At 39.2% G+C, this 12,281-nt stretch overlaps 1 protein-coding gene across 1 annotated transcript in view; it reads left to right on the top strand.

Annotated features, from left to right (window-relative positions):
- Positions 1 to 540: 540 nt before the first annotated feature.
- Positions 541 to 12,281, top strand: part of MDGA1 (MAM domain containing glycosylphosphatidylinositol anchor 1) — a gene marked incomplete at its 5' end in the record, with an annotated part of 211,639 nt that continues 199,898 nt past the window's right edge. The window contains 3 exons of the mRNA XM_083376427.1: positions 541 to 637; positions 981 to 1,120; positions 8,695 to 8,869. Of these exons, the coding sequence (XP_083232553.1) occupies positions 541 to 637; positions 981 to 1,120; positions 8,695 to 8,869 (412 nt within the window). The remainder of the gene's footprint in view (positions 638 to 980; positions 1,121 to 8,694; positions 8,870 to 12,281) is intronic.

Below are 12,281 nucleotides of genomic sequence, written 5' to 3'. Positions count from 1 at the left end.
GGAAAAACAAAGGAAATCCAGTCATCTTTTGAAAAAACACCTTTGTTTCCATGCTTGTTCTGCTTTTTGCTCTGTGGCCATGGAATTGATAATCATTGCATAAGAATCTGTCTTCTCTTCAACCTAGTCGAAATCATTTCCTAGTCCAGGGGTGTCAAACTCAATTTCATTAAGGGCTGCATCAGCATTGCGGTTGCCCTCAGGGGGCCGGGTGGGTACGGCCTGGGTGGGCGTGGCCTACTGGGTAGGCGTGGGTAGAGTGCGTATGGCCTACTGGGTGGGCATGGCCAACTCTACATCATTCGCATCAAGGGTGTCTATGGGGGCCTGGGCAGGAGTGGGACAGATCTGAGGGTCTCTGGCAGGAGGAGGGTCTCTGGGCCAGGGCCAAGGCAGTGGGGGCCATTCCCTCACTGTTTCCAGGGTGGCTTTGCGGGCCACATGAAACCACTTCACGGGCCGGATCTGGCCCCCGGGCCTTGTGTTTGACATGTCTGTCCTAGTCTAAATCAATCTCCTAAAAACAATAATCTGACCCAAATGATACAAGTTCAGAACTGCAATGTAACCTCTGTCTTTATGGCTCTTGCAAAATTAATGGCTTGGCATGCAGAAGCAGTTTATATTTTGATGCTATGTGTTTTTTAATGAATAAAAATGTAACCATGTGATCATTTGATTTGCACTACTTCATACATATACAGTAGCTCTAGCCATTGTTCTTTTTCTGGAAAATGGCATAGCCTTTATGATACATAATCTAAAGATCTTAGTGGTATCTGAAGCTGCCATCTTGTAGTGGCTTCCTAAGGGCAAGCTTCATTGAGCATAGTGGGATTTACTTTGGAGTAGCTTTGAGATAGCACTGTTTATATCTGCAGTCAGGTGCTGCAAGGACAAGTGGAATATGAGACAGATGCAGTAGACAGACACAAACCCCTCAGATATTTGCTTCTCAATTTTTCTCTTTTTTTCCATAGCACCTGCCCAGGCCCAGATCATCCATGCTGGGCAGGCATGTGTTGTAAAGGAAGATAACATCAGTGAACGAGTGTACACTATTCGGGAAGGTGACATCCTTGTTCTGCAGTGTTTGGTTACAGGCCACCCGCGGCCACAGGTAAGCTTTCTCTTCTTATCATCAGGAATGTTGCTTGGCCAGGTATTCTCAGATATTGACCACTGTATCAGTATAGGGATTCTTCTTCCTACTTCATCATTTCAGATTTTATTCTGCTTGACTCTGAGCTACCCTGGGAAGCTCTCAATAACCAAAGAAAGATATTATAGTAAAACATTTAAAATAAAAGAAAAAAGATAGCAAGTGCAATAAAGGGAGGGTGGCAAAGAGCTTGGGAATATATTTCTATTATTATTTAAAAGTAGAGAGAAATAGTAAATTAAGGTCTTTTTGTTCATACTATACATGATGCGTGAGGAAGACTTAGTATACAGATAAAGAATTTCTATTCACTCATGTCATGGCTGTTATATCCATGGTATCTGAATTTACAGAATAAATATAAATTCATTTTTTTATTTCTAGGACTCCCTCCTTTTATTTTGATTTTCTAATGAACTACTTTTCTTGCCTTCGCCTAATATTAGGAAGGGACAGAGTTTTTGAAACTCGGTTTAAAGTTCATAAAAAAACTTTCGATTAACAATTTGAGTGATGAGTAACACACACAGGAACCCACACTAATTCTTTCCCTCTTTTCTCATCCTCTTGTATGTATCTCTGCTCCCTCTCCAAATCAAAGATTTGTCTTTTAACCTTTGCTTAATCCCTTCCCAACTCTTCCCTCAATTAGTCATTAAAGTTCCAAAATATGGTCAAACTAAATAAATGAAGCTGAAATGGAAAAAAAAAAGTGGAGGAAAGATTAAAGAACCGACAGAAGCAGCCATGCAAACAGAATACTCTTTAAGAGGCTTCAGGCTTCTAATGAGAGGACAAAGGCTAAACAAATCTCACTGGCTGCCATTAACTACAGGCCGAGCAAGATGGGGTTGCTTAAGCTGATCACCCCAAGCCTGGAATCCAAGCCACCTTGCATATAGGCCTGTGGGCAAGGAGAAGATTACCAAAAGCATGTGAAAGTGCTAATATTGTTGCTTTCCAGCTTTGCACTTTTATAGGGTTTGATAAACAACTTAATTCCCATTTGTCCCTCATGGGTCTTGTCTGAATTTGACAAACTTGTTTTGTTTAAGCTTTGGATTAGCATCTGCAAAATGGGAATAACTTTGCCTTTCATCACACAGCTGAATGTGTGAAAAGTACTTCCAGCCTGAACTGAAAATTGTCTCCAAACCCACATCTACTTTTTCTCTCACTAACTCACTTTTTACAGTATATTCACTCACTCTGAACCCTCCAAAATATAGTACGTGAATTCCATAAAAAAAATGTCAATTGTATTTCTCCCCCTCCACACATTCAATCCACACATGGAGCAGGAGAGGGAAGTCAAGGAAATTAAAGCATGTGTGGACCATATCATTGCAAGGCTAGTTTTGTGGCTTGAAAGCTGCTGATTAGGTTTGGACTGACAAGTAGCCACATCTGGGACAAAGCTAGCCTGATTATCAGGGCTAGAGATATGGTTATGATTGTATTGAATCATGTGGGTGGAATATAGCATGCTGTTTTCAGTATTCATAGGGCTGGTCTATAATGACTAAGACTTCATACTGGAAGCTTTCCTTTTCATGCTTAGAAATGTCAGTGGAAAAATTTGATGTTTTCTGCGTGGTGGATGTATGTGCCTGAGCCCTTAGCAACCTCACCAGCATCAGCTCACATCCTACCTTAGGTCAATATCCCTGATAAATAATTATAAATTAAAGCTAACACAATTGTTAAGGAGACCAATTTCAATTTAAAGGATCCTTTTGCTATTAGTTTTTCTGTTCTCTTTAAATGTATAGGTCTAGTAGTTGATATTTTAGGAATTAGTTCTGCTAGCTAAGGAATGAAATCCTTACCTTACTAAAAAAGGTCAAGGTAATGACAGAGGAACTGGATTTGAGGATGGAGGGGCACTGAAGTACTACTTCCTGATGAAATTGTGGGATTTGAAACTTTACTGATTCTGGCAACTTATTAGAGATATATAGATAGTCTATATTTGGCTCCACTTGTCAAGAGAAGTTGTAAGGCAAGAAGCTAGCCTAAATTACCCTGAAGTAGGAATGCATACAGGAAAATGTCCATGTTTGCATATGAGAAATCTGATTTTTCTGCGGAGTAGTTAGCATGCATTTTACCTACAGAAAAAATTCAGATTCAATTTCTAGTAGACTCCATTTTGGATAGAGAGAATTTCCTCCAGGAAATCTGGACAACTTCATCCTGTCAACCTAAATACTATTCACCTAGAAAGGGCATAACCTGGCATTTTCAAGACATAACCCTGAGATTGCCAGTCGCAGAGCCCTGGATGAAAGATAGAGGCTTAGGCCATGTCTTCACCATAAACCAGCATGTTTATAAACATTTGCAATCATGGGGTGGAGTAACTGATCTCTGACAATACTGTGAAACAGACCAGGACTTGTTCTCCAATCTCAACATGTTTAGATAATCTGAACAAAGCACTGGCCATACATCATCATCATCATCATCATCATCATCATCATCATTATTATTATTATTATTATTATTATTATTATTATTATTATTATTATTATTATTATTATTGATCATCGCACAGTCAGCCAGATGTTCAGACTGGATTTGGCACTTTTGTCTACCTATCGAGTCCTTACTAAGGACCTGGGATAGGCAGATGTGGATGTTTGATGGTATTACAGATATCGTCACAGGATGGAAGCAGTTCCTAGTAAGGCCGCCTTTTGCAATTGACTAATGGCGAATTTGTCAGTGCCAATGGTGTTCAAGTGGTGCTCCAGTAGTTTTGGGATTGCACCCAAGGCGTCTATTACTATTGGTACTACCCTTGCTTGCCTTTGCCACAGTGTTTCTATTTCTATTTGTAGGTCTTTGTATTTTGTTAACATCTCCAGTTCTTTCTTGCCTATTCTGCTGTCTCCAGGCACTGCCATGTCCACTATCCAGACTTTTTTGTCTTTCTTATCGACAATTGTTAAGTCCGGGGTGTTATGTTGCAGGTGCTTGTTTGAATTCTGAAGTCCCAGGGCAGTTTAACTTTATCATTTTCTATGACTTTCTCTATTTTATGATCCCACCAGTTCTTGCTTACAGGCAAATGATATTTCTTGCAGATCTTCCAATGCACCATTGTTGCTACTTTGTCATGCCGCTGCTTGTAGTCAGTCTATGAAATCTTCTTGCAGCAGCTTACAGGTGATCCACTGTTTCTTCAGCTTCTTTGCATAGGGGGCACTTACTGTCTGTTGCTGTCTTCTCAATTTTGACTTTGTATGCATTTGTCCTCAAGGCTTGGTCTTGTGCATCCAGAATTAGTCCCTCGGTCTCTTTCAACAACTTTCCTGCTCTTAGCCATTGCCAAGTCTTGTTATTATCTGCTTTCCCAGCTATTTTTTTAATGATCTTCTAGTCTCTGTTATGTTATTTCTGATTCTGGATGTTGTTCTTTCCAGAACTGGTGCATTCATTTTAGATATCCTCTTCTTGTTGGACTTGATCTGTAATAACAGATCATTATTTCTTTGTTTTCAATCACTGTGTATTTGCGACGGGTAAACACCTTTTCTTTTCTTCCAGTAGTTCTGCAGCTGCTGGCCCTGGTTGCTCAGCCAACAGTCCTGAGTCCTATAACCCATTTTTCACCAGATAACCAGGAACTCCAACATCTAGTGCAGACCTTGTTAACCCGGGCGACATCCGAGCCGGTATGGCATTCTGAAATTTATGTCTCACCATATTTTTTATAGGGACGCGGTGGCTCAGTGGGTTAGGACGCTGAGCTTGTCGATCAGAAGGTTGGCAGTTTGGCGAGTCGAATCCCGAGTGCCGCGTAACAGAGTGAGCGCCTGTTACTCGTCCCAGCTTCTGCCAACCTAGCAGTTCGAAAGCACGTAAAAAATGCAAGTAGAAAAATAGGGACCACTCCGGTGGGAAGGTAACAGCGCTCCGTGCGCCTTTGGCGTCTAGTCATGCCGGCCACATGACCACGGAGACGTCCTCGGACAAGCGCTGGCTCTTCGGCTTTGAAACGGAGATGAGCATCGGCCCATAGAGTCGGAAACGAATAGCACGCATGTGCGGGGGAACCTTTACCTTTACCTTTACTTTATATTTTTTATGGGAGAGACATAAAAAGACATGGTTGAATCTCTGGCATAGCTCTCATCTTCCTCAGAGTACACAAGCCCCACAACCATGTCAAGGTAGTGCCACACTGGGGGAAGAATTATTATTATTATTATTATTATTATTATTATTATTATTATTATTATTATTATTATTATTATCATCATCATCATCATTATCATTAGAAAAGAAATAATAAGGCAGTCAACTGCAAGACAGTAGCACATTCCCAGTCTGTAATATGTTACTCATTTATTCTGTAATTTGATTCGCACAATATAGGTGAGACCATACTCAAGATGCTCTTCCTGCACATATTTTTGATTTTAGTGCTAGTTCAGATTATGGCAGATTGACAGTGGCGGCTGATAACAGTGGTCTGCCTGTTCTTTTCTGGAATTAGAATTCCACCATGGGTAGAAATACCATTATATGATTATTTGCCAACTTTCCTCATGCCCTCTGCTCACCAGTCTGCTGCTCCCATTTCTGCATTTCCATTGCATCTGCCAGCTTTCTAACCAGTTTGCCATCTGCTCTAATGAAAAATGGAAGCAACGTATTGTCTTTGGCCTAGCCAACAATTTGAATATTACATGTCAGGTCCTGTGTCAGGTCCCTCCTCCTTCTTTCTTTTCTTTCTTTCTACTCGATTAACCCATTTCTTTCTCCCTGCCCACCTGGGTTTATGTATCTGAGACACCAAAGTAAACCCCTTTCTAAATGAGAAAAATTTGAATGATTGCAGGGTGTACTATTCCTTTTCTCAATATATTTCACTGCCATGTGTGTCTCTCTGTGTGTGTCTAAGGTTGTGAAATTATATATACATATACATATGTATGTATGTATATGTATATGTATATGTGTATATATATATATATATATGTTTAAGTATTTGTCAAGGCTTTTTGAATGGACCTTGCTAATTAACTCTTTCATTCCTGTTTTGGCCCGGCTCAGGGCTTATCCACAGGAACTAGTCAACTTATGACAGCTCATTATTTGTGCAAATTATTCAAATTGCTAATAAAGAATTTGGGAGGCTAAGATGATCATTTCGAACTCTTTTATGTTCTCATCAGTTAGTCATACCCTTTATCTGAGATTCGAACCCGGGCTGATTATATATCAGGCAGTGTTTTAACCTCCTGAGCCACAGGTTCTGTCTCTCTTATATTAGCTGGAAGGCAAGGCAAATGTATGTTTAAGTATTTGTCAAGGCTTTTTGAATGGACCTTGCTATGCTATATACATATAAACTGCCTCTGGCAGTTTACAAAAGAAGAAAAAACAGCCACTACCACACACTTCTCCCAGAAGAACGAAGCTGAAGTCACCAGCCTGAGGATGACGGATGAGATTTTGTCGAAACGTTGCCCTGATACCTCCAATTCTATGTGGGGAAAAACCTGAATGACCAAAGATCTACATATATACATACACATATACACACACACATACATACATATCAGAATTTTCCCCATAATAAAATACAAATTGAAAAGAAATGAGAAAGTACAAAAAATAAAAAATAAATTCAAATTAAGAAACATATAAATGACTTCTGATCTTCTTTTCAATTGCAATTTCATTATCTCTATCCCTAAGATGTTATACAAATCCCTTCAGCCCTTATTTAATCTTCAAATCCATAAATCATCATATAATTTCTTTCTTCTTCTCAGCGGAAATTCCATATAAGGTTTTTAGTCTTTCAAAAAAAAAATGTTTTTTTTCTCCCACCATTTCTGTAAGTTCTGATATTTTTACAATCTAATTCTATTGCTTTACCCTTTTCAACTCTGCAAAACATTCATTCACTGCCCAGAGCACTTAGATAATAAAATAAATAACAAAGTGAAATTATTGTATTCAAACAGAAGCATAAACAAACATACTGGGAAGATTAATTAAGAAAAAGGAAGCAACACAGTGGATCTGCACCTCATCCTTCTGAAAACTAACCATTTCAGGATTCTCAGGGTCTAGAGAGAATTGACTGAAACTTACTCTGCTCAGAAATGTGATGATCCCAATTAGCCCTGATGCAGCTATGCAAATGTGGCTTCCAAAGCATGCATGATAGCTAATCAAAAGCAAAATAGCAGGGGTTACTGCTAATATCCTTGGAATCTCCAGAGTTATAAGGAGAGTGTTCTTTATTGGCAAAAATAAGATCATGCTCGGGGAGCAATATTTCTTGACCCAAGTGTGAAGTCTAAAGGCTGATTCAGATTGTGTAGAAAACTAATGCGAGACATAAAACAAACACCAATTCCATATTAAATTAAATGCATGCTGCAAACATTATTTTTAATGAGGGACAGAAAGATCAGATGCAAAAATCCTAGGTCTAAAGGTATATTACAATAACAATCCAGAAATATAGGTAGTCCTTGATTTATACTCATTCATTTAGCGACCGTTAGAAGTTACAACGGCACTGGAAAAAGTTACTTAAGATTGTTTTTTTTACACTAACATGGCAACATCCCCATGGCCATGTGATCAAAATTTGGGCGCTTGGCAACTGGCATGTATTTATGGGACAGCCGTGCTGTCCCAGGGTCATGTGGTCAACATTTGTAATTTTTTCAGCTGGTTTCTGACAAGCAAACTCATTGGGGGGTGGGGGAGTCAGATTCGCTTAACAACCGCAATGATTTGTTTAACATCTATAGCAAAAAAGATGATAAAATGAGGCACAACTCACTTAAAAAGCTGCCTTGCTTAGCAATGAACATTTTGGCTTTTAATTGTCGTAAGTCGAGGACTTCCTGTATCAGTTATCGATAAATCTACAGATAAAGACCCAGCTCTCTATCCATTAGGACACAATGGCAGGAGAAAGAGAGATAAGCCTGGCATTTGGGGACTGTGATCTACTTGCCTTATGGGACATGGTTAGTAGTTATTAGTTTTCTGTTCTAATGATAGCTTTTCAAATATCTAATAAAACTAGATGATCAAAGGCTGCGCCCTGAAATCTCTGCCTGCTAGACTTCTAGTTTTGACTGTCAGTCAAGAGGAAGCCTGACATTGATATTCGCTCTGGCATTTACCACATTGTTCATGTTTATATATATTTAATTGTTTTGTATGCGCCTTTGGCGTCTAGTCATGCCGGCCACATGACCACGGAGACGTCCTTGGACAAGCGCTGGCTCTTCGGCTTTGAAACAGAGATGAGCACCGGCCCCTAGAGTCGGAAATGACTAGCACGCATGTGCGGAGGAACCTTTACCTTTACCTTTATATTAAATGGTACACTCTGTACAGTTGTATTATATACATATTTTCTGCAGATGCATAGCATGATAAGCAGCCTAAAAGCATTTCAAATAAATAGATGGGCCCAGGGCCCAGATCAAAGTTTGCTTGTTTCTTATGCTTTATTTCTCTCTGCTTTTCTCCTTTCCCTCCTCTAGGTGAGGTGGACCAAAACTGCCGGCAGCGCCTCGGACAAATTCCAGGAGACATCGGTGTTAAATGAGACCCTTCTGATTGAGAAGATCCAGAGGCTTCAGGGGGGTCGTTATTACTGTAAAGCAGAGAACGGGGTTGGGGTCCCTGCCATCAAGTCCATTCGAGTAGATGTGCAGTGTAAGTCATTTTGCGGCCATCCAAGACTTCCCACAGTTCTACTGTGTATATCTTGATCGCTTGGCTAGTGAAATTCTGCATTGACCTAGACTCATTCTCATACCTCTGAGGTAAAGGGACAGACCTTGTTTTATCCACGCTCCCTTTCCTGAAAGTGCTGGTCTTGGACAAAATGTCCTCATGAACTTAGGGTCAGATAAGAAGGCATGTGTACTATAGTTAGTTGCAATGCTGCAATTTGGTGAAGCCCATTTGGATAGAGGAAACCTTAGTCAACTGTGCAGTGATGGGATTTCCTTGCTCATTTCAGATATAGCCCTGGGTTTAACACTAAATGAAGAGGTAGATGCAAGTCTGTTTGCTCCTAATCATACAGTCATACAGAAATTAAGAACCCTTGCTTCTTCTTTTAATGTAACTAAATGTTAATTCATCAAATGAGAGTTGGAATATTAGCTAGTTAAAAAGAAGGTAATTCTAAGGGATGCCAACCAAATATTTTGGGTTAACAACTTCAGCTTCAGGTTGTAGTCAGGAATTAGATTAAGAAAAGCCCTTCTTCTGAGCCATGATTGCACAATGGTTAGAATGCAGTTTGGCAGGCTAATTTTGCCGACTGCCAGCAATTCAATTCTCACTGGCTCAAGGTTGACTCAACCTTCCATCCTTCCAAGGCCGATAAAATGAGGACCCAGATTGTTGGGGACAATATGTTGTCTCTGTAAACCACTTAGAGAGGGCTGTAAAGCACTGTGAAGCAGTAAATAAGTCTTAAGAGCCATTGCTGTTATTGGAATTGGAATTCAAAATATCTGTAGAGCACTAGATTGCACTAGATGTCTCATTTAAAACTTGATTTGATCTTGGGCTGTTAATGAACAGTCATTAGAATGAATCAAGAGTGTTCTAGGTTCAGACTCCTGTCTGGCGTAATGTCCTCTCTCAGTGGCCACACAGGAGGAGAAAGGAGTAGTCCTGAGACTGGGTTCTCTTTGTTCTACTAATGGTAAACCATAGCTTAGTATTATACAAAATAATCTTTCATTGTAATAATGAACTTTATATTAGATTCCGTTACATGAAACTAAAAGCCCTTCTATTTTACTTGCCTTCTAACATGACTCTCATCTACCTGGCAAAGTATTAACCCTCTAAGGTAGACCAGATTAGGAAATCAGAGTTAATGCTAGTTTTATGATAAGGTTGTAACAACAGTCTTGCAAGTCCAAATGCGCTTTCCCTTCCTTCCCTTTACTTTGGTGAAAAACGAGAGGGTCTTGTCTGGGATACTTACTTGGGTTTCAGATCTGCTCCAGATTTCTTTTATTTCGCTGTGGTATTGATTGCAGTTTTTCCTCCTATTTCTCAAAGTTATTCCTTCTACCCCTTACACAAAGGCATTGATTCACCCAGTTGCACAAATAAACACATACCGGTAAATGATACAATAAAATGAGAACACAATAATTAAACCCCGGGGTTTTCTTAATATTTTAATAAAATCATAGAATTACAATCTGCTCTTTGGTGTAGAATCCATTAGAGCATTGCTGAATGAAGATCTCTAGTGAAGAACATACCTCTTCATGTGATAATCTCTTCCACTGGCTGACGGTTCACATAGCTTTTAAACATTAAATTTCTTCTTAAAGTCTAGCCTGATGTCCTTGTATTTTAGAATAGAATAGAGCTGGAAGGACCTTAGAGGTCTTCTAGTCCAGGCCCCTGCTCAAGATGGAGAACTTACACCATCACAGACAGGTGAATGTCTAGTCTCTTCTTAAAAATTGTAAAATGGTTCTAGTCCTATTCTCTCTAGCAATTGGAACCAATTTACCGGCATAACTTGCATAGCTTTAACAGGAGATCAGATAAATTCAGGGAGATCAGATGAATGAAACAAATTTATGAATTATTAAATTCAATTATTAAATTATTAAATTCAAAGCTTAAAGTAAAAAACTCAGTTCGCTTAATGGCAATTGTGTGAAAACATCAGTATGTCTGCTTATGGGTGCTCTAGAGGTAATTAGTGCTGGTGAAAATGTGCCCTGGCCTGATCCTGGAAGACTTTTCTTACATTGATAATCACCTGTTAAGATATCTGATAATGAATGATATAATTATCCTCACTTTCCTGCTTTCTTGAAATGTGTACGTTGGTTCAGTAAATACACCTCTGGCTTTCTTCCAGGATGCTACGAGAGGAAAGCCACTGTTGCCTTCTGCCAGCTAGCAAAAAGCAATTGGAAAGTGGTTTTGGAATGCATTTTCCCAAAGAGAATGTTGTGACAATATATACTTAAACATTTCACATTTTACTTCACAGCCTGTCCTCTCCCTCCCCCCCAAAAGACCATCTTTACCTGTATATTATTTTTAATTATATATGTACAAAACATTAGCATATGGGGCCCCTGTAGTGCCAACTGCATAGAAGTTTTTAAAATCTTATCTAGGAAATTAACGTTCTTTTCTTGAAATATTTAAGAGAAGCCTCACCAACTTGTCATCCTCCTCATTGTTTGGAAATTTTGGGTATTGCATTTAAAACACAGCTAGAGACGGTGCCAATTTTGTTAAGGCTGGTTTAGGTTTTTCTTCTTGTCCTCCTCTATTATGTAGCTTCCCTGTGCTTTCCTTTTCTTTGTAAATTTATTTACCATAGATAATTTATCTTGGGTTATTAAAGAGTCCCATCTCAGAAGGGAATTGATTTCTTGTGCAGTTTCCCTTTGCTTTTAGAATGGAGCTTGGATCTAAGCTGATGCAGAGTCCTGCTCTTCTTCCTATATTTCTGACCTTTAGAGCTGTGGGGTAAATTGGGTGGCCAAGGGCTTTTCAATACTAACATCTACTCTACAGATGGACTTGGTAATACGTCTCTTGCTTTGTGTGCGTGCATGCGCTGCTGTCCCAGAAAAGAATTTGCACTTTTTTTGTAACTCTTTGTTAGATGGATAGATAGATAGATAGATGAATGAAGGAGTAGGAAAGGACTAGGTTAATCCTTACCACTGTTGCCCTTAACTGCACCTTTCATGACATTGTCTTTGTCTTTCCTTAATATGTAATAAACATTCCCTTTTGTTTACTGTTGATGATAATTTTACAGTTACTTGTGCCCTGACCTAAAATTATATGGTATCTGAAACAATTTGTTTGCTCAGAATTGAAGTGATGTCTGTGTGCTTGTTTCACAGATCAAGTTGTAATCATTCCTGACACTTGGAGAAAGTAAAATGCAAATACAGGTAGAAAGTAAAATGCAAATACAGGTAGACCTCGACTTACAACTGTTCGTTTAGAGACCGTTCAAAGTTACAACTGCATTGAAAAAGTGACTTACGATTGTTTTTCAGTCTTATGACCTTTGCAGGGTTCCCTTGTTCACGTGGTCAAAAAAATGTAT

Source organism: Vipera ursinii (assembly GCF_947247035.1).
Source record: "Vipera ursinii genome assembly, chromosome: 1".
NCBI lineage: Eukaryota > Metazoa > Chordata > Lepidosauria > Squamata > Viperidae > Vipera > Vipera ursinii.
Note: the sequence above shows the minus strand (reverse complement) of the source record. Positions and strands in the feature narration are given on the sequence as shown.